Source organism: Gymnoscopelus microlampas, assembly GCF_963454915.1.
Source record: "Gymnoscopelus microlampas genome assembly, chromosome: 13".
In the NCBI taxonomy this organism is placed as follows: domain Eukaryota; kingdom Metazoa; phylum Chordata; class Actinopteri; order Myctophiformes; family Myctophidae; genus Gymnoscopelus; species Gymnoscopelus microlampas.
Window position 1 is genome coordinate 16,450,309 of NC_139950.1, and position 23,483 is coordinate 16,473,791.

General features: G+C 42.2%; 1 protein-coding gene across 4 annotated transcripts; it reads left to right on the forward strand.

Annotated features, from left to right (window-relative positions):
- The first annotated feature begins 2,215 nt into the window (after positions 1-2,215).
- On the forward strand, positions 2,216-22,872 carry LOC311059080 (phosphatidylinositol 3,4,5-trisphosphate 3-phosphatase and dual-specificity protein phosphatase PTEN). Of its 4 annotated transcripts, XR_014602121.1 has the most exons (11): positions 2,216-3,548; positions 10,252-10,336; positions 11,199-11,243; positions 11,721-11,764; positions 12,657-12,895; positions 14,353-14,494; positions 17,627-17,695; positions 18,650-18,816; positions 19,589-19,960; positions 20,717-22,310; positions 22,475-22,872. XR_014602121.1 is itself a non-coding variant. In XM_084076701.1 (10 exons), exons 1-10 carry the CDS (start codon positions 3,470-3,472, stop codon positions 20,900-20,902), a joined length of 1,419 nt encoding a protein of 472 aa, XP_083932827.1. In that variant the 5' UTR covers positions 2,219-3,469; the 3' UTR covers positions 20,903-21,281. The 4 variants fall into 4 exon arrangements, 3 of the variants coding, with proteins under 3 accessions (XP_083932828.1, XP_083932827.1, XP_083932829.1); XM_084076701.1 differs by lacking the exon at positions 22,475-22,872 and having other exon boundaries at positions 2,219-3,548; positions 19,589-19,951; positions 20,717-21,281; XM_084076702.1 differs by lacking the exons at positions 17,627-17,695; positions 22,475-22,872 and having other exon boundaries at positions 2,217-3,548; positions 20,717-21,281.
- The last annotated feature ends 611 nt before the right edge of the window (positions 22,873-23,483 follow it).

Below are 23,483 nucleotides of genomic sequence, written 5' to 3' on the forward strand. Positions count from 1 at the left end.
AATGATGAATCACATTGAAGATTATTTAGACTAGTGTTTATTTTATCCATTATGTTGTACCACAAAACAACCCTATATTCATAGCCTATTTACCTACAAATGCTCACATATTAGGTTTAGTTCGACTTTCATTGGTTTCTCATAAGAATAAGCTATATTGTAGTGGATTTCATACATTGTGATGCCTAAAAACATTGTTAGGCCTATGCCTTTTTGAGATGCTGATGGAGATGAACAGAATAGTAATTTCTTTAGCTACTGATGATTCTATTATCTAATTTTAATATAAATTAGCACACTAATAATTACTGTTAGGCACTATTTATAGGGTTTGTATTGTTGATGACATATATATATATTATTGTGTTAGGACCACAATGGAAACCAAGTCCCCAGGACCTTTTTGTGTTATCCTTTTTGCCTTAATGTCTGACTGTACCACGTGCTGTTTACATTTCTGACTAATAAAGTATTTAATCAATCAATCAATCAATATTATCAATAAAATCGTAGTGCTTTGCGAATTATTTGGTGGACCACTTGCAATATTCTGATGCCCCACCAGTGGGCCCCGGCCCACAGGTTGGGAATTGCTGGTGTAAATATAATGACAGTATCATATCTGAACTGTGATATTGTGGCTGTAATAATATATTTTAATAATGTAATATTGTAGTGTAAATGTCATGACAGTGTCATATCTGAACTCTCTGTTTAAGAAAGTAGGTGAAATATTTCACTTTTACCTTGATATACTTTTACACTTTTACCTTGATATATCGCACTTTTACCACACGTGTGTGTGTGTGTGTGTGTGTGTGTGTGTGTGTGTGTGTGTGTGTGTGTGTGTGTGTGTGTGTGTTTTGAGTTTGAGTTTTGAAATAGTTTACAATTAGAAAAAGATTCAGGTTGTGGGTTATTAATTTAGTTCGCTATAGTTTTAGGGGCTAGGGTTAGATTTAGGCAAAATAATTATGACAATGTCATAAAAGTTTTAAACTGCTGTCGTAAATTGTTGATGTCCTCACAAGTATAGTAATACAAACGTGTGTGCGTGTGTGTGTGTGTGTGTGTGTGTGTGTGTGTGTGTGTGTGTGTGTGTGTGTGTGTGTGTGTGTGTGTGTGTGTGTGTGTGTGTGCGTGCGTGCGTGTGTGCATGCATGCGTGTGTGTGCTTGTGTGTGTGGAGGGGTCTCTTACATTTAACCATTGCTGGTATCATGAAACAAAGACTAACTAACACAGCGCTATAAAACAGTGCTTCTCAAAGACCCCCAGGGCCCCTGACTAGGGGGGCCACAAACAAAAAACAAACATTATTATTATGTCATGTATCTCCTATCCAACAACTAGCGTTATTATTTTAGTATGCAATAAAAAATGACATAATGATTTTATAATGGGGGTGTTTAGGGGGGGGGCACCAAATAAAATCTTGCTTAGGGCCACAAAAATCCTAGGGCCGGCCCTGTCCAGGGGGTCCCCAGCAAAAGTTTAACCACTTCAACCCTATACATTAGTTCTTTGAAAATAGACGATCTACAAGCTCACAACGCGTTCTGTTGCAATGCGTGAGCTTGTATTCTTGAAGAAGAAAAAAAACATTTTAACAACACAAATCTTGTATGGGGGTCCCTGGCACAAAATATTTTCAGATGGGGGTCTGCAGACAAATGAATAGGCCTACATAATAATTTGGAGCTCTTTGGTATGAATTTGTTCTTGAGAGCAACTGCTACAAAACACAGTTCTTGTTTGTGAGTGTCACTGTATTTAAATGACACTTTAAAAGTGACATTATATTGCAACGCTCCCTAATTACAGACACACGTGATCACTTTGACAGAAGGGAGCCCTAATGGTGTCCTTCCGCGACTAGGAAAAAAATAAATATCATTAAATCATTTATCAAAACTTGTAACAATTAAGACAGCCACGTGCGTGTCACATCAAATGCATGTAGATTAAAACTATATCAATCTCGTGTGTAGTATCCTGGTTGTGTAGCTCAGGTGTGTGTGTGGGACTATATCTCGTAAAAGCGGCAGGATATGTGTTGTAAAAAAATCCTAGCCTGCTCTATCTTCTTTTTTCCTTCGTTGGTGGAGGCCATGATGGAAGCCTGAGTTCAGCTGGAGAGAGAGAGAGAGAGAGAGAGAGAGAGAGCGAGAGAGAGAGAGAGAGAGAGAGAGAGAGAGAGAGAGAGAGAGAGAGAGAGAGAGAGAGAGAGAGAGAGAGAGAGAGAGAGAGAGAGAGAGAGAGAGAGAGAGCTAAGCAAGGGGAGGGAGAGAGATAGCAGAGCAAGGGAGAGAGAGAGAGCGAAAGAGAAAGGGGGAGAGAGAGAGAGCAGAGCAAGGGAGAGAGAGAGACAAGAAAGGAAGATGATTCCCCGGGACGGAGGAACTGTCAGAAGAATCCGTGCAGAGCTCTGATGATCCAAACATTCTAGTTCTATACATTCACGGTGGAGCCTGTCACTTTCCCCCCAGCGTTTCTCGGATCGGATCGATCGACGACCATGTTGATTCGTTAGGAGGAGAAAAAAAGGCTCTTTTTTTCCTCCGAGAAGAAGCAAGAAGCAGGAGGAGGAGGAGGAGGAGGAGGGGGGGTAGCAGCGTTAGCTATTGACGCTAACAGCAGCTATAGCCACGGTGCTAGGCTAGGCTAGGCTAGCCAGCGAGCTAGCTAGCTGGGTTAGCTAGCCTAGCCTCGGCTAGCTTCTCCCTCCTATCCGTGCAGAGGAGTGAGTGGATCCGGGGCTCTGCTCTCCCTCTCTCCCCCCCCCCCACCACCCCCTACCCCCCAGCACCAGCTCTGACTCAATCACAGCGGATAAGATTGGAGCCTTGACCCGCCGCGTCGGGTAGCAGCAGCAGGAGGAGGAGGAGGAGGTTTCTTCTCCCAACCAGGAGGACTTGCATGTGTGTTTCTTTTAGTGGGGGGTCCTGGTCCTGGTCCTGAGGCCGCTGCTGGGGGGGAGGAGAGGAGGACGAGGAGGAGGGGGGGGGCTCAAGCGAAAAGACGGGATTTCGGCAGGATTCGGGGGTGTGGGGGAAGAAGAAGTAAAGCTAGCTTAGTTAGCTAGCCTACCTTAACCCGCCGCCCGGGGCCTGGAGGAGCCTGGGCCTGCTTGCTTGCACGGCACGGATCATCATCGCCGAGGCCCCGTTTCTTTATGTGATCCAGCGAGAAGAAGCCATTCTAATCCTATTGACAAGGCACTGCTACCGCTACTGCTACTAGTTAGCCCCCGCTGCTAGCCTGCCGGGGGAGCCTGCACCAACCAACCAACCAACCACCAACACAGCGGTGCAGCAGTTATTTACCCCCACAGCGGGAGGAGGGGGGAAACACAAGACATTCTGGGACTGTGAACCATTTAAGAAATATATATATATATATATAAATATATATACTTTAATCATTTTCTTCAAACTATTAAAAAGACTCCTGCCCACTTCGCTTTTACAATGGCTGCGATTATAAAAGAAATGGTCAGCCGGAACAAAAGGAGATATCAGGAGGATGGCTTCGACTTGGACTTAACATGTATCCTTTTATACCGTTCTGTGGCTTTGGTTTTTTGTTATTATTATTGTTGTGAATCCAGGACCTCGCGTTATTAGGGGTGATGGTTGATGTTTGGATTATTATTTGTGTAAGACCTGCAGAGGAAATGTCAAACGGGCTACGCGGCTAGCACCAGTTAGCACTCCAGTCCTTTCATTTGGTTTGACTCGGTTAGGTTAGCTCGGCTAGTTTGATTAGACAGAGCTGTGCTTTCCAGCCCTAGCCGTTGCTGTCAGCAAAGCGTGTTTGAAAGATGGTGGATCTGTCAAAAACCACACAAAAAAAACGGGGGCACGCAATGCATACATGTCGCAATCATAATCTCTTTGCAACCCCCCACCCCCCTCCTGACAACCACAAAGCTGGATTATTCTCAAACATTTAGTATTTTTTAATAAAAACAGATAGACAAAAGCTCGCAATCTGTGATGTTAGCTACACCAGTCAGTCGCCCAGCCAGCTGTGTGACATTAAAGGGAAATAAATATGCCCCCCTTTGCTTTTGAAACACCCACCCAGGGCTGATCAATCAGGACCCCAGCAATTCATTTCTGTGAATGCAGGTCGATTTTCTGCATTTTTGTTAGACGCCCATTAATGTATAGTTTATAACAGTTTGGCTTGGTGATGATGATAATGTTGGCAATTGATGTGTGAGATTAATATTCTGGTGACTAGACAGAGTAATAATGACATGTTGAGAAGTGGCCCCATACTGTAAGCTCTGCTGCAAAACACCCCCAAAAGAAATATGCACAACCAGGCTTTTTCCTGGTGTCCTTTATTCTGCTGCATAATAATGTGACCCTGTACTTTTTGATAGATTTCCAAAGTGTCTGCCTCAGTGTAGTTTTCCTTCCCTTTTAGGACACTTTAACCCAATAATTGCCATAAAACATACTTGTGCAGTACTTCTTCATCGAAGCCAGTGACAGTTGTTGACCTGGTTCTGCTGACATGACCAGCCATGGTGGATCTAAAGTGGATATATAATATAACGCTATAAATTGTTGGTTAGCCAGCTTGGATTGGTCTTTACCATCATCAGTGTTGTGTAGACCAGTGGTTCTCAAACGTTTTTAATGAAGTTCACCCCAAACCCCCAGATTGATATTTATTAGGCCACAGACCCCCATTACATTGAGAGTGTACAAATGGACCTTTGGGGTCCATTTGGTTCCATTTGTACATTCTCTGAATTACACATCTATAAGGGTCCATTTGGTTTCCTAAACCTAACTATCAATTTGGCTGGGGACCCCCTGGAACCCTCCATAAGGACCCCTGGGGGTCACCCAGACCCCACTTTGAGAATCACTGATAGGCCCTAGCTATATGAATGTAATAAGAAGCTGGTTGATGGGATATTTTTGCATTGCTTTTCAGGTGAGTGTCCACTTGACTGTTTTTTTTTTAACACCACCTTTTGTAAGATCAAAGGGTGTCTTATAACATGGCAAACAAAATCAATGCAGTGCAGTTTCACAGCTTGATTTTTGGCAAATGAACATTTAAGTAGGTCAAGTAAGTATTTATTGGATTCATTTGTCATGGTTATGGTCTATTACTGTACTAACTTTTTTTTAAACATTTAATTTATTAGTGTAATCATAATCCACATACATATCGTCTCTGTCGTGTGGAAACCTCGTATGTCCAAAACTGTTACGTTTCTGGATTCAAATTCAAACCGTAAAAGTAGCAAACCGAGCTTGTAGATCTGCTAATTTTGATGCTTTTGTGTGATGATGAAGTATGGCGTTAATTTACAACAAAAAAAGTTAAAAGATGAAGAGGTTTCTGCCCGACAGCAACGATATACTTTGTGTTGCACACTCATGATTCATGATCTTTTCATGAGGTCAGATTTGTCACGCCTCAGGGTTTGATATGTGGTTGAATCTGGTGTCATCATTGACAGGTCTCATCAGCACTGTGGTGTGCCTCAGAGACAAGTGTGAGTAGAAGGGGGGGGGGGGGGGGGGGGGGTGTTGTCGCCGAGTAGGGCTGCAAGATACGGTTTCAAATCAATATCACCATTATTTCAATCTTTTGCCTCGATTCCGATTACCGCACAATCATAAAAAATAAGGGAAAATAGCTAATCTACAGTAGAAGCTCACAACAGTGAGTTTGTAGATTTTTCAAAATCTTTGTATGCCGAAGGGCTCTGTGGTTAATCAGACATAATTGATTTAGGTTTGTGTCGATTGGTTGATATGTAAGGGAAAAAATATATATATACTGTAGCGAAAAAAAAGAAAAACCTGCTTCTCGGTTATTCGATTAACCTACATTAGCAAGATTAAGTCGGTTATTATTGGATCTAAATATTGGTTTTGATATGTTGGGTTAATTGCCCAGCCCTAGCCTCTGAGACGAGTGTGAGGGTGATGTTGCTGAGCCAGGGGCATCGCTGCTCAAACTGATGCCATTCCAAGGACAGTTGGTGTGAAAGTTCCCTCTAGTTAAAATCCAGCCTCTTTTTTTTTGGACCATCCCTTTTATCATGTTCGGCACGGTGTCTAAAAACAATATGGGCCTACTGCAGTTATGTAATGCAGTATCACAGTTCTGGGAATTGCCCTTAAAATAGCGTACCAGTGATCTTGTATCAGCAGCAATGCTGTCCGAGTGCTTTCCCTCTCTCTCTCTCTCACTCTCACCCACCATCACTCCCTTTCTCTTCTACTCCCACTCTAATTCTCTCTTTCCCTCCCTTCCTTGCCCCTTTTCCCCAGCTCTCCTCCTTTCCTGCCCCCCCCCCATTCCCTCTCTAACTCTCTCTTTCCCCCGTCTTGCTCTCAGTAGTAGATTTGGCGTATGTACCGAGCTGAAGCAGGGACTGGCTTTGGAGTAGAGAAGCATGCCTGAAACGGCAGTTTTTCTTTTCCTTTTTTTTTCTCCCCCCCCACCCCCCCCCCCCCCTGCTCTCCTCGCAAGGAGCTTCCGTCGGGGGTCCTGCGTGTGCGTTTCCTCCCAGCTGCAGAGAACAAGCCCCCCCATGCCCTGGGCCCGGCCGAGTCTCTCTCCTGGGAGCACTGGAGCTTTTTAAAAACACTTAGAAATAGTCTGGGCTGGAATCACTTTACCACTGAGTCTGAAGGGTTATAGTAGCCCATGAAATGGCACAAAGCACTTGCGTCTGCGTCCTAATTAGGACTTTGGAGGCATTAATGGAAGTTATTACAATACAGTGTGTATAGACATGCTTCCATTTTAAGAACTATGGCAGCCTATATGCAAAGAGCGCCATTGATTTTGCTGGTAGGCTCATTGAATGAAAACCATAAGGTCTGCTCTGTGTTCCTGAAATGCATCTCATGATATGCTGCATTAGTACAGTATATGTAACCATCTTTAAGGCTGTCAACGGTTTAGTTTTTTTCTGCATGAATTCAGTTTAACCACTTAAACCCCAGCATCTGTATTGTGGGGAAAGCTTTTTCAGAAAACAGCAGATCGACAAGCTTACAGCGCGTCGCGGCAGAGCTTGTCGATCAGCTATTTTCAGCAAAAGCTTTCCCCACAATAACAGAATATACGCTAGCATAGAGCCCCGAGGGACTCCGCTCAACCATATGGGGTTTAAGTGGTTAAATGTATTGATCTTGTGAGTTTGGCCATCCTCTTGTAGTTCACTCTGTTTGACAGCAATCCCGCGTTCCATCAGTCAAACCCCATTACCAGAAGATCTGGCACGCACGCGCCTACGTGCATGCATGTGTGCGCTAGGGATGGAATGATAATCTTTATCATTTATCGTGATAAATAATCGTATCGAAGAGATTTTAATTTATGGTGAAATTGTCCTCCATCATACACTAGGATGAATTAGCTTTTGAGTTGCAAAATCAGTACCACTTAAACCCTCTATACTTGATAAAACGGACCTGTAAAGAGCGCATTTGGTACTCTTATTTCATTCTGCACAAACGCATTGTGAGCTTGTAGATCTGCCATTTTTGTCGAGCGTTCCCCCCAGAATAGGGATGCTGGAGGTTCAAGTGGTGAACAAAAGGGGAATTTAGAATTTTAAGCATATTTTGATTATCACGATAATATTGTTAATCGCAATACTTATTTGCCACACAATGTAATTTTCATATCGTCCCATCCCTAGTGTGCACTGTACACATGGTGCAAAGTTTAAAATGCTGCAAAGTGTACGTTGCCTTTGTCTCACCGTCACTATATACGTGTGTCATATATGTTTGGAACATTAAAAAAAAAGAAAGAAACGATAAGCCTCTGAAAAAGTTCTGCTCAAAATGAAAGTGTCACTTCCAATTAGAAATGTTCTGCCTTTTCTATTTCTGACATCATGAACACAGGAAATGTAAGAAAAAGGTTGCCCTTCAGTCGGTGGTTAAAATGTTGAATCCCACAGCTTATGTCGACGAGCAGACTTCAGTTGCAGGTAGGCGTTAAAAGCCGAGTCGGGTAGACATGCATGCCAACTCAATTATGCTTTTCTCTGCAACATGACACTGAATTGGATATGGGTCTTTACGATTGCATGAATATCCTAGTTTAATTGGTTCTGACATTTCCCCCCCACTATCCTTCACTGGAATATGGAGCCATGTTCGCTGATGGAGTCTTTTAAAGGATGGCAATAAGGTGTAGTTTATTGGTGGAACCTGGTGTGAATATAGAACCATGCTAGCTGATGGAATCTTTAACCACTTAAACCCTGTATACTTTGTCGACCGGAGTCCCCCAGAGTTCTATCTTTGGTCGCCTTCGTTTCCCCCCTCTACACCCACGGAAATGGACAATTTTGCAAGCTCACAACGTGCCACGTTGCGATGTGTTGTGAACTTGTATAATTTTATTTAGATTGGTTATTTTTGCAGAATGCTTGCCTATTATGACGTGTCCAGAATAGGGACGCTAGGGATCAAGTGGTTGAAGCATGACAATATGGTGTTTGCGGTGGAACCTGCCCGGTGTGTGTTGCCTACAGTTTCTCTCACGTCTCTCGGCCATGCCCGAGTGTGTCAGCCGATTTCAAGGCACCCTGAGCTTCCATCACACCTGTACACAAAACAACCAAAACTATTGCGGTATGGGTGGATATAGTGTATGTAATGGATTCCTGGTTAAAAAGCCTCCTCGGTTTCTGGAGGTCGGCGTCCTCTTCTGCATTCCATCGGTTCAATAATATTCCGCTCGGTTCGGCTGAGAGCTCGGAGGAGAGATAAGCCCAACATTTGCAATGATCTCAATATAACTTTGGGCTCTAAAAATACATGCAGGTCAGGCTGTAGAGCCTCTCCTAGTGCACCCACATGTGGGCCTGGCTCAAGCAGGAGCACTGTACTCCCGTCCCCTCTGCCTGCCTCTCACAGTCAAGGCCATCTGTCACAACAGACATGCACAAGCTGATCGGAGCCCTAGTTCCCATCTATCCTGACTATCCTGACCATACGATGACACCTCTTGTGTTCACATGACTGGTGCAAGGGTTAATCAAACTAATTGATTTAATCTATTAAACATAATCGTTATATTGTGAAATGATACATTAATAATTGGTCCCTATTTTTGGCACGTCATTACAGGTGAAGAAATGTAAAAATATTTTTTAAAATGTATGCCTAAACCCTAACCTTGCAGAAAATCTGCCTTAACCCAGGGGTTCCCAAACCTTTTTGGTCGTGACCCAAAAGAGAAATTTGTTTCCTGGGATCCAAACTAGGGATCCAAACTAGTGAAAATAGCCTATCTTCCATTTGCACTACTTCTAAAGTTTTTTTTAATGTATTTTATAATGGAATTTAGGTTTTCTTTAATGAATAAATGTGAGAAGAAAATAAATTGAAAGTGTATATAATATATTTTTTAATAAGAAGTAAAAATGGGTCTGCAACCCATAAAAATGGGTCCCGACCCACTGTTTGGGAACCACTGCCTTAACCTCAAAACCAATCGCCCACCTGGGCGAAACACCTGGGAAAGAGGGTGTCACCTGTTGTTACACAGCCACATGGTGCCTGATAGATTCAGGTATTATTTGACTGATGCTGCTCATTCAATTGTTGTGGTTCTGGTTGGGATGTTGGATGCTTTTTGTAAGGTTCAGCTTTGGTGCCTACACATGGCTGCAGGATGCTTGTAGTCACACACACACTAATGAAGTACATTGCCTTGAGTGTCTGTACTTAACCACCCCATATGGTTGAGTCCCTCAGGCTCTATACTAGTGTCTTTTCTGTTATTGTGGGGAAAGCTTTTGCTGAAAATAGCCGATCGTCAAGCTCACAACGCGTCGTGTTGCGAGCTTGTCGATCTGCTATTTTCTGCGAAAGTTAGATTAGAATGAACCAATTAAACCATATTTCAAATATAAATAGTATTTGTGATGCGATGCATTGAGTTTGTAGATCTGCTATTATTTTTTCAAAACTCTTAATGGAAAATGTATTTGATTTTAATACAGCAATGCATTGATATTAAAACAAAATGTACTAATATAATTTGGATTTAGTTTAGTATTTCTTTTAAGTACTCCCAATACTTTTAACTCAAGTCTGACTGAGCAACTTTCACTTGTAATAGAGTAATATTTGACCAGGAGTATCTGTACTTAGATTCAAGTACTGGGGTTGAGTACTTAAGTCTACCACTGGTCATAAAGGCACACATTGTTAACGCTCCTTGACCCGCGGCTGAACAGATATCTATCCTAACATCATTGCTATGGGCTTTCCAGCAGAGAGACTGGAAGGCGTGTACAGAAACAACATAGATGATGTTGTACGGTGAGTCCCGTCGCCTTGGCCTCAGGAGGGCACCTTTTAGGGCTGTCACGATTACAATATTTAGGTTGACGATAAATTGTCATACATAATTACTATTAATGATTTAATTGTGTTTTCGGCGTTGAACATATGAATTAAAATTACATTTCTGTTGGCCTTCTAGAGATAAATTGCTATTTTTTATATTATATTTTGATACATGATATTGCAAAAATAATAGCGATTATCTCAAATAATTGTGATTAGGAGATTATGTAATAATTGTGGACAGGCCTACTATCCAACTACTGGCCTACTGTCCAAAACATGTCTTTTTTTCAGGAAATAAAAAAGCAAATAACAAACTGTTCTAATGAGTCGAATGTAGTCATTATTTAGTCGCAAGCTCTTGTTAATACTTTTCATTAGTTAGATATTTATAAAAACCCACAGAAAGACTTCTTCGAAGCTAGCCGATCTGCAAGCTCACAACATGTAGCAATGCGTCGTGAGCTTTGTCGATAGGCTACTTCCGCGAAAACCTGTCACAGAAGGTTTCTGACCGACGCCGCCGAATTTGAAATTTGCCTCTTATCGGTTGGAAACCTCACATGTCCAAAACTGTTACTTTTCAGGATTAAAATTCAAAAGTAACAGATCCACAAGCTCGAAACGCGTCGCTTTGCACCGCGTTCCGAGCTTGTGGATCTGCTACTTTTGATCCTTTTGTATGACGCCTGTATTATGATCAAGTAGGGCGTTAGTTTACGAAAAAAACAAAGTTAAAATACGGAGATAAGAGGTTTCTGCCCGACAACGATTTACTAGGCCTGCTCACTTGTGGTCTTGTTCTCACTGTGGCTGTGCTCTTCTCTTTCCGCAGGTTTCTCGACTCAAAACATAAAAACCATTACAAAATCTACAACCTGTAAGTGTCCCAAATACTGTGTCCTGTTACTAATACATGATAATACTATTTAAATCCTAGTACAGCGCTTCTCAAAGTGTTTAATTTCAAGGATCCCCAGTTTGGTATGCATTAGGGCCGTGGACCAGTGTAACAGTATGGGTCCATTTAATTCCTAACTATCAATCATTTAGGTGGGGACCCCCTGGAACCCACTCAAGGACCCCTGGGGGTCCCCGAACCCCACTTTAAGAAGCACTGGAATGGATAAATTAATGGATAGACTGCACATAGCATAATAAGCAGAAAGTATGTACATGAAGTTAGACATAAGGTGTAAACCTTTTAGTTGTCATGGCATTATAGCAGTTATGAAACACAGGTCAGATACAGAACAGCTAAAGAGTAACAGAATAGAGTCAGCAGATAGTAACGCACAGGGATGAGTGAATTCCCTCCCTGTTTGACCGTTAACCGCTTCTGTTCTTCCAATTTCAGCTGTGCAGAAAGACACTACGATGCTGCCAAATTTAACTGCAGAGGTAGGCCTTCCCGTTTCTTTCTCTCACACTCACACACACACACACACACACACACACACACACACATGCGCGCACACTTCAGCGATCTCATGTTCTGTCCTGGCCTGAAAGCTAGACTTGTACAAGGTCATTGAAGTCTGTCTCTCTGCTGCTGTCTTTTAGGGCTGGGTGATATGCCTCGATTGAATGAAATTTAAAAAAATAAATAAATAGGCTTTAGATTGTAGATCAGCTATTTATGCACACTATTGCAAGTGTAATACAGGGATAAAGTGATTAATCAGTCAAATCGATTTAGTCGCGTATAAACAATGTCGGATATTTTTTGTGTCGATTCGTAAATATTACATTTAAAAAACATTAAATAAAACGAAAACTTGATTATTCAATTAACCTACATTAATCGCAAGATTTAGTGAGTGACGTGGGACAAGTCTCACTTGGATCAGCGGGGATCGCACCGCGATTATTGTTGTTTTGTCCTCCTGCGCGTAGCGGGGGAAAAAAAGCTGACCGCAATCCAGCTCTTGTCACCCGCGGGCGTGTGCACGAAACGAGCACGAGCGTGGGAATGTCCTGGTCCTCACAAGAGTAATGGTGGTTTTGTGGTTAAAATGATTCAGGTTAGGATTAGTCATCTTTGCTTCTGGAGGTCCCTGGAACAAAATATTTTACAAAACTATATATTCAAAGATTTGTGCACATTTTTACGATTTTTCTAAAAAATAGCCAAATCTAAAAATGACACAGATGCGAATTGAATGGGTTAAGAATGGCGAAAGAAATAGTAAAATAAAGAATTGCGCTATTCGTGAAATTCTTGTTCTGATATGTTGATGTCCTCACAAGCCAAAGTCTTAATACCAACCCGTGTCCATCCCACCCACATCAGTTGCACAGTACCCATTCGAAGACCATAATCCACCTCAGCTGGAGCTGATCAAGCCGTTCTGTGAAGACCTGGACCAGTGGCTCAGCGAGGATGACAATCACGTGGCAGCCATCCACTGTAAGGCCGGCAAGGGCCGCACCGGTGTGATGATCTGCGCCTATCTCCTCCACCGCGGCAAGTTCCAGGAGCCGCAGGAAGCACTGGACTTCTACGGCGAAGTCAGGACAAGGGACAAGAAGGTCAGTGGTTGGTCCTGCCTGGGGGCCACGAACGAACGCACGCTTTATGTAGAACCTATTGGTTCTCAAACTTTTTAATTTCAAGGACTCTCCAGTTTGGTATGTGTTAGGCCACGGACCCAGATAATTCTAAGAATGTACAAATGGAACCAAATGGACCCGTTACAAATGGAACCAAATGGATCCTAACGGGCCCATTTGGTTCCATTTGTACACTCTGGGAGTTATAGACATGTTGGGGTCCATTTGGTTCCATTTGTACACTCTCAGAGCTATAGACATGTAAGGGTCCGTTTGGTTACTAATAAACTTAAGTCATTTAGCTGGGGACCCCCTGGAAGACCACTACTTGTCCCGAACCCCACTTTTGAGGCTGGTTTCACATTTGGTCCAATTGCTGGGAACCATGCCCCGAGTACGATTTCCCTTTCCCCACCGGTCAACTTTCACATTAGTAAGTCACTGGAGTTTTTGGGGCAAGTCAATATCTCAAATCTGTAAAACTGTATTCATAGTGACTTACAGGGATAGTTCACCCCCAAAATGACCTTTTCTATTGATTAGTCACCCCATGGAGACTTGAATTCATGGATATGTTTTAGTTTTTGTCGCATTCCTAAGCCAATAATTTGATGACCGGTAGTAGGAGACACAGAGTCTCCTTTGTGTCTCCTACCGGAACCGCTGCCTATGAATGGCATGCCCAAAAATAGGGATGTTACTTTTCAGGATTCAAATAAAAAATGGCAAAAGTAGCAGATCTACAAGCACAAGCTTTTGTGTGACGCTATAGTCAGGCTGAACGATTAATCATTTTCAAACTGATTGTGGAACCATGCGAATCGCAAAGGCTGCGATTTTAACTATGATCTGACCCAGTGTTTACAACAATGCAGCAAATCGCCCTATCCACAAGCATATTGTGCAGATCTATGTCTATATTTGGCGGGCGACACCATGGATTAATGAATGAGCATATATGATTAGCCTTAGTTGTTGTCCTTTCCACTCCTGCACAGGAGCTCATTAAAAGTTATTTCCGTTCCAACAAAGTACTCCATGACTGCAGAATCTGTATCTTCTTGTAATCGTTATAAGTATAACATTAATTAACCTTAAATCCTTTATGCTAGGGTTGTCCTGATCACATTTTTTTTGCACCCGACCCGATTCCGATCATTTGATTTTGAGTATCTGCCGATACAGTTTTTTCGAAAATGCATTTTGGCAATGCATTAAGAAAAAAGAAAAAAACAACGCATTCAAGTTGTCCCTTAAAGTTCTTTTTTTATTTAATGGACAGTATCCAACATGGATATAGCTTATTTTTTTCTTCCACTTATCACAAGTTAGGGCAGCATTGGATCAAAATATACATCTTAAAGCTTATCAGTGGTGCACACCGTTTTGAGAGCCACTCACCCTAAGTGCTTGTCGCTGTGCTTGTTGTTTTGCAGGGAGTAACGATCCCCAGCCAGCGTCGCTACGTCACCTACTACAGCTACCTGCTGAAGAACCAGCTGGAGTACAAACCCGTGGCCCTCCTCTTCCACAAGATGGTGTTCGAGACGCTCCCCATGTTCAGCGGAGGCACCTGCAGTGAGTCACAATGCTGAATGTTCAGCTTACATGCCTGATTTATACGTAGTTTTTTGGCGACGTCGTGCTCAGTAAATAGCAGATCTACAAGCTCACAACGTGACGCGTTTTGAGCTTGTATATCTGCTATTTACAGCATGCAACACCAGCGTGCAGCTAAGGCCACGTTTACACCGTAGCGGAACAGAAAACGACAAATTGCCGTTACGTTCTCAATTTTTATTCTGCTTTCACACAGAGACGCCAAAGTGATTGAAAACGCTGTAGTGTGCATGCTAGGTGGCTAGGTGGCGGTGAGACACGCTACCAGATAGACCAGTCACGCATGCGTAGAACCAATTCCGTTCTACTTCCTATCATAGCTGTTTGTTTACACCGATGTAATAGCATAAGTGTAATAACGCACGCTTTGCCATTTCCCCCTTATTGCTCGTTTACATGTAGACACGAGGTGGAGCTTTTTCAAATATTTCCACTCTGGAAGGGGGTTTATCTTTGCTGTTGCCGTCTAAACGGAAGGCACATCTGATTTTAGATTTTGCGTTTTCTCTAGAGACCGATGTCGTCTAAACGGGGCCTTATCAAGCTTTAGAGCTACAAACTAAGATGTAGGCATGCGTGCATGCTGCTGTTCCATTGAAACGAGGGCTGGAGATGTGATGCACGCAGCCAAGCCGCTGGCTTGAAGCTGCTATAGAACCAGCTCACCTGTAGAGCCCGTCCGATGCCAGAATTATGGGTTCGATACTGTTTTCGGAGAGTCCTATTGGGCTAACCGATTAACGTTATTTTGAGCTATAGAAAAAACTAAAGTCAACTAATGGCCAATATATGGGTCCAGCTCTACTATAGAAAGGTCTGTGAAAAAAAAATATATATAATGTAAAATATATATACCTGTTTCTTCTCAGAAATCAAATTAAAAAACTGCAAAAGTAGCAGATCGACAAGCTCGAAGCTTGTACATCTGCTACTTTTGACACTTTCGTGTAACGCTGTAGCATGATCAAGGAGGGCGTTAATTTACGGCAACGATATCCTCCTTTTGTGCTGCATTTATCCAGGTGATCTACTTGATCCAGCTTGTCAGACCAGAGCATTTAGGTGGAGAGTGATCAGTTGGCTAGACATCATTTAAAGCAGTTGTTTCCCAAACATTTTCTCCAGCTTGAGAAGGAAACATTTGGTGTCTCCCCGGGACCCATATGTACCGAAATACATTATGAATCAAACACAAAAAAGCAGATCTACAAGCTCACATTCAATGTGTTGCAGCAACACGTTGTGAGCATGTAGAGCGGCTATTTTCACTACTTACAGTTTTTTTTTTAAATGTATGGATTATTATGTAAAACATGTAAACGTTCTTTTGACTTTCTTATTTTACAACTCTACTGTTGGAATAATAATGAAAAATATTTCGTAGGAAACAAATTCTTTCATATTTACTCACGACGCATAGAATGGATCTGTGACCCCAAAAATGGGTCCCAACCCACTGTTTGGGAAAGAGTGATTTAAAAGGCTAGTGAGAGAGCTGCTCATCTTCACATTTAACTTTATGGCAGTGATTGAATGTATTTAATGTGATCGTCAATCAATATCCTTCCTCTCCTTCCTATTTCAGTTCTGTGCATGTGTGTGTATGCATTCTATATGGAAAATTGTTCTTGTGCTGGTTTTTAAGACGAAACAAATCTTGTTATCTGCTCTTGACTTGGTGTCTTTCCACTCTAACACCTGGATGTCATCGCTGACGGGTGGAAACCTTGTATGTCCAAATTAAGCGTTACTTTTCAGGAAATGGAAAGAAAAAACAGTTATCATTTTAATCATAAGCTCTTGTTGACGCTTTTCATTCATTCATTCAACGTAAGACATTGGGTAATTGCGAAAACGCTTTGTCACAACTTTTACATGATACTGACAATAATCTAGGGTATTGATTTATGTTTAAAAAAAAAGAGAGAAATGGAGATACAAGGTTTCTGCCTGACAGCGACGTTGTGCTAAGCTGCCATGGCTGCATTCGTCCTTCTCTCTCCTGCTAACTGTCCTGTTGAAAAGACCCTATTCTGAGGTTGATGTCCTCTCTCTCTCTACAGCAGGGCTTCCCAAACATATTCAGCTCCAGACCCAAAAGAAAAGTTCGGTGTGACCCAAACTTTAAAAAAAATCCTTTATGAATTGACCTCTTAAGCCATATTTAAAAAATAGCGAAAAGGGCCGAGCTAAAAGCTCACAACGCATCCCGATACAATGCATTGTGAGCTTGTAGATCTGCTATTTTTGTTTCTATTTTATATATGAAAGCTATGCTGTGTTTGGGAACCTCTGCTCTAGATGGACACACATCTCTCTGCTTTAGCTCAAAGTACCCGCCCACCACAGGGGAAAAAAGCTCATTTTATAAACTCTTTATGAATTGTCAGTTATGAAAGGCTGAAACCCAGACAACCAGGCTGAGTCTGGTTGTTAAATTCTATGGGTGCAACAGTTAATCCAACGAATCGATTTAATCAATTATAAAATAGAAAAAAAAATCCCCTAATAAAATAATCTACTTATCGATAAGTTTAAAAAAAAAGTGAAAATAGTCTTATAGTCTTGAATCTGCTGGGTTCAGCCTCCGTGATAGGACATGATTGCAGATTTAGGGGCCGTGTCCACAGAAACGACTTGTTTTGGTTATCATGTCCAGAACGCTACACATAATGCGCTGAGTGAGATGCCTCTTCTCAATGATTGTGGGAATGTCTCTCCACCGCTTTTTGTGGACACAGTCCCTTAAACTCCCCCTTCTTTTTTTCTCTCTCCTCCTTTGAAAACATTTGTTCACGACTTAAACCCTATATGGTTGACTGGAGTCCCTCAGGGCTCTATACTAGGGTATTGTTTTCTGTTTTCTGAAAATAGCACATTGACAAGCTTGTCGATGGGCTATTTTCACTGAAAGCTTTCCCCACGATACGGATGCTGGGATTTAAGTGTGTGTGTGTGTGTGTGTGTGTGTATAATATCTGTACGTACATGCATGTCAAATCTGTGTGTTTGTGTGCCTTGCTGCTGTGACGTCCCTGCCAGGCCAGTAGGGGTTGTGTTTGTGACCATGTTGTTTCTCTCTCTCTAAAGGGGACAGTACCTTTAAAAACAGGAGTGAGCCGACCCCTCAGGGCTTCAAGAAAGGGAATTGGCATTGGGGTAAATGAGTCTTTTAATCCATTTTTATCTCATTTTTTGTTCGCTGTTCTTTTGATTTCCATACTTGGTCTCGCGCACCGGAAATAGCTGATCTCCAAACTCACAATGCATCATCGCGTTGCGGGCCGGAGAGCCTTGTAGAACAGCTATTTTCGCCGTGCGACAATCGGTGTGCAGTTAAGTATAAATCAGTCCTCGGGTTGAAAAGTTGCCTGCAGAAAAGATAAGAATCAAGAGTAAATTTTTATTGTCACATCATAGGTTTACAGATATAAAGAAGTGGGTGATATTTGTTTTTGTGCAAGCTACGTCGTTCGTTGTTTAGAGGAAAGAAAAATGGGGGGCAGAGAGAGGGAGGGCATGGAGAAAAACAGAAAAATCATAGATTTCTACATGTATGCACATAAAAGCATAAAAAAGCAGCAGGTATGTGTACATAAGGTTAGACAACGCATCGGTAGGTCCACATAAAAGTGTAGCAGTGGCTGTTTTACAGGCAAGTTGAAGACTCCTCTACCACCCATGACAACTGAGGTTCAAACCTCCTTTCTGCGTTTGGTTGGTCTCGGAACAAACAGACCACATCCACTTTATCAGAATAGGGTCCCACGTCTTCTTTGGTATCTGGGTCTCTTTGGGTGTTGTATTTCTGTTACTTGGTTTCTCTTCCTTAATTCTGAGAGAACTTTTTTTTTTTGGTCACATTTTATTCATGTGTAATTCAGGGTGGGTTTTCTTTTCTTTTTTTTGCTCCGTCCTGTCAAACTCATGACACTAATACTGGTATCCTGTCTGGCTCTCTGGTTCACCCTCTCCGCTTCTCCTTTCTCTTCCTTTCTCTCTCTCTCTTGACGTTTCCTTCTTCTGTCCCTCAACAATCTCTCATAAAACTATACTGCTTCCAAACCTCCGTCCCCTCCTCCCCGTGTGCGACATCACTGACCCGTTTTGCAGACCCCCAGTTTGTGGTGTACCAGCTGAAAGTGAAGATCCACACGTCCAACCCGGCTCACACGCGACGCGAGGACAAGCACATGTTTTTCGAGTTCCCCCAGCCGCTGCCAGTGTGCGGAGACATCAAGGTGGAGTTCTTCCACAAGCTGAACAAGATGATGAAGAAGGTTGGTTGCTTTTTTTTTTCTCATTGCGAGTGATGTACTGTACGCACGACAGGGGTTCTCAAACGTTTTCGTGTCACGGACCCCCAAATGATACGTATTTGGCCGCGGACCCCCCATCTGAAAATGTTTTCAATGAGACAGACTGTTCCAAAAAAAAGTTACTCTGTGTAAGGAAACATTGGAACGCTTGCTCTCAACAGCACAGTGGATGGAACGCTGGATAAAGTTCCTTTTGTAATAAGATACCTAAAAGTACCATTCACCTGACACCCCACAAGTATCACCACCTAAACCTAAGTGGTCTAAAGTTTTTTGGATTTTTTTTACTATTTTGAAAAACATAAAAACAAAGTTTAAATAGCCGATCTACAAGCTCACTATGTGTCGAAGTAGATCGACTATTTTCACCACACTGATACACTAGTGGAGTTTCTTTCAACATAAAGAGGAGGATGAACGTGGGTGGCTACCGCAGCTCTGCGAGAAGAGGTGTGAATTTTCCTTTCAGACGCACAGTCCAAGTGTAATATTATTATTACTCCTCTCATCAAAACTCCCGTTTGAGAAAATGTACATTAAAGCCATAACCCATAATATAATTGGTTTAGCTATTTTATTTAGCCTATTATTAATTTTAGCTATTCGTGCATGCATGTGTTTAAGTGTGTCCTTAACATGAAAACGTTTGAGAACCACTGATTAAAGTGAAAAAAAAAATGCTAGATTTCGGATGGTAAAAAATGATGTCACTTCTTCTTCTTCGACCCTCCAGGACAAGATGTTCCACTTCTGGGTGAACACCTTCTTCATCCCCGGACCAGAGGAGAGCGGGGAGAAGGTGGAGAACGGGACGGTGGTGAACGACGTGGTGGACGGCCTGGCCAGCCCCCAGGCCGGGGGCGGGCCGGGAGGGGGCCAGGCCCAGATCCAGGGCCCAGCGGCGGCGGCGGTGGTCCCAGTCCTGGCCCAGAGCCAGGGTCAGGGCCAGGGTCAGCTCCAGGGGGTCCAGGGCCAGCCGCAGAGCTCGGAGCGCAGGGACAGTGACAGGGACTACCTCATCCTGGCGCTCACCAAGAACGACCTGGACAAAGCCAACAAAGACAAAGCTAACCGCTACTTCTCACCAAACTTCAAGGTAGGGGGGGTGCAATAGCTTAATTTAATCCATCCAAATAATCTATTAATAATCAATCCCCATTTTGTGCATGCATATAGGTGAAGAGTTTCACAAAAAAAACTAAAAAACATTCAGAAATAGTGAAAATTGCAGATCCAATAATATACACTGAGCTTGTAGATCTGATATTTTCACTATTTTTGCATGCATACTTTGGCACACCGTTGTGTGCCAAAGTATAAAATACTTAAGTTGTTAAGGATTTGTTGATGTATAAAGAAAAACAAAAAACAAATTAATATAAAAAAAGTTTTTTTCGATTTCCCTTGGTTTCCGCACTATAAGGCGCGCCTTATAGTGCGCCTTATAGTGCGGATGCACCTTATAATGCGGTGCGCCCTATATATGAAAATAATACATTTATTGAAGGTGCGCCTTATACTCAGATGCGCCTTATAGTGCGGAAAATACGGTAATCAAAAAAGCTATTGATAGCATAATTGCCAAGAGGATAATTGATCGTTGCAGATCTACTTCAAGGTCAGCATAGAGACAGGATTTGATGAATGATTTCAGATGGGCTCCACAATAGTTTTTGTATTGTTCTGTGTCTTCATTAGCTTCATTGAAGCCGCAATCGTAAGACATGTCATACACAGTGAAATAATGTTATTTTTACCACTTATTATTAAATGTAGTTTTACCGAGTTAAAGTTAATTTAACGGAGGATTTTACGGTGTAAAATGACGCGTTTTGTTTTTTTGTCTTTGCGGTCTGTCCAGGTGAAGTTGTATTTCACGAAAACCGTGGAGGAGCCTTCAAATTCCGAGGCGAGCACTTCGACATCGGTCACCCCGGACGTTAGCGACAATGAGCCGGACCATTATCGATATTCCGACACCACAGACTCTGACCCGGAAAATGAACCTTTCGACGAGGAGCAGCACACGCAGATCACCAAAGTGTGAACTCTTTTTAAACAGGAAAAAAAAAGAAAGAAAGAAAAATATAAACCAGAAAGAGAGAAAGAGAGAGAAAGGAGAAAAAAAAACAAGGAGAAAACTTGAATATGAACTCAAAAAAAGAAGAACCTTTGTCCCTTCCTTCCCCCCCAGACGGCAATAGAATATCATCATGTCAGATGCCAATTTTAGGGAAAAAAGAAAAAAAAAGAAAAAAAAAAAGATGAATATCCTTGACCAATATATTGTTTTTATTATTCGTTTCTTCGGCACGGCCGTGTAACCATGTGCGAGGTATCGACACTGTTGCCCCGTGGGAAAAGGTGCTGTAGCTCTTTAAAAAAGAAAAAGAAAAAAAAGAAGTAAAAAATAAATAAATAAAAAAGAAGTGTTTATATATATACATACATATATGTGTATATATACATATATACATGCATATATAAAGAAACTTTTTTTTTTGTGTCAAAGACAATGGAAAGATTTTACCACAATCAGGAGACGGGGAGTTAGTTGACGTGTGGGAGAAGTTTAGAATGATATAAAACTAGGACTATGCTGCTCCTTCTCCTGTTAAACCAGGAGTTAGTTGACGTGTGGGAGAAGTTTAGAATGATATAACTAGGACTATGCTGCTCCTTCTCCTGTTAAACCAAGGCCAGTGCAGTGCTGCAGTCACTTTGTTTCTCCCCCCACCTCCCCCCCAACTTCTCCTCCTCTACTCCCCTTTCATCCCCTCCTCCCTTTAGAGCCCGACCCATGTGTCTGTCGGTCTGGGCCGAAAAAAACAAACATTTTCAAAATTATTCAAAACATTTGCGATGTAAAATGAATAAATAGCAGATGTACAAGCTCACAGCACACAAAGTGACTCGCTGTGAGCTTGTACTTCTGCTATTTTTGAATAGCCAATATATAAATGGATAAAGTGGTTAAAACGATTGTTATGCGATATTAATACATTTTGCCCTTGGAACCCCCCCCAAAGACCCCTGGGTTTCCCCGGACCCCGCTTTGAGAAGTGCTGCGTTATTGGCACTTACGCAGCCGATTGTGTGTCCGATATTTTTTTCTCGTTTCTTTTTTTTGCACTTTTCAACCTGTCGTCCACCTATTTGGGGACATGTTATTGTTTGTGAAACTGTTTAAAAAGTTTTTTAAAAATGTTCAAAATTAGTCTGCTATTTTTGAACATTTTGAATAGCGCTTAAGTGTTTAAATGAAATACATTCTAGTTGAACGTTCTCGAGTACAAACTAACCAATTTAAAAAAACAAAAAATGTTTTTTTCTTTTCAAATTAATTAGAAAATGCAGCACTTTTTTGGGGCAAAAAATATCGGTGATCGGCTGGTCTAGGACAGTGGTTCTCAAAGTCAGGGGTTCTTGAGGGGATTCCAAATGGACCCTTACAGGTCTGTAACCCTGAGAGGGGATTCCAAATGGACCCTTACAGGTCTGTAACTCTGAGAGGGGATTCCAAATGGACCCTTACAGGTCTGTAACTCTGAGAGGGGATTCCAAATGGATCCTTACAGGTCTGTAACTCTGAGAGGGGATTCCAAATGGATCCTTACAGGTCTGTAACTCTTACAGGTCTGTAACTCTGAGAGTGTGCAACATGGAACTAAGTGGACGTTCTGTTTTTGTACACTCTGAGGGCCTTGCGGTCTTGCGCACCGCGTTTCACCTTATGCCTAAACCTTTAAGGCATATTTTAACTATTTTGAAAACTTTTAAAATACTGAAAATAGCCGATCTACATCGACACGTTGTGAGCTTGTATATCGGCTATTTTCACTATTTTTAAATGTATTTCAAAGTAGTAAAAAATGCCTTAAAGGTTTAAGCAAAAGGTGTAGCGCAAGATAGGGCCCTCAGAGTCCTCAGAGAAATTAAACTAAATCGGCGTCGGGACTCCAAACATTCTTGGCAATCGGTCGGGCTCTAACCTCCAACCCACCTCCCTGCCCTCCACCCCCACCCCCCCCCCCCCTCCTCTCCTCTCTTTACTGTGAATGCTTCTTGTGCTCTTTGCAGGCTGTCCCACGTGACTTTCGGCCTTTTGTGCAGTGGAGACTGCATGCGGGCAGTGTGTGGGGGGGGTTGGGGGTAGTGGGGAGGGGAGGGGGGGGTCGGGGGGTCCTGAAGAGGCTGTGATGATGTCTAATAAAAGCATTGCCATTCCTTTCTCCCCCCACTGTGTGTATACGTTTAAATTATGCAGAACAAGGCATCCCATGTAATTGTCAATGTTTTTTTTTTTTTTTTTTTATCCTAAGATAATAAAAATATAATACCACGAAACAAAGCGCGGAGACAAGTTGTTGTTGTTTTTTAGTTTTTTTTGGCAATAATGTCGAAGATATACGTTTAAAGGTCGAGGGGGGGGGGGGGGGGGGGCGTGTCTGAATCAGTTTGATTGTCACAGGTTTACAGTGTACATCAGTGTCTTTGTGCAACCTCCGTTGTGGTGTTTTCAGGAAATACAGAAAAAGCTGGTGGGTGTGGAGGATGCGGATAGAGGGAGAGCGAAGAGAAAAACAGAAAAAGAAACATGTTAAAGAAAATCTAAAGATATCTACATG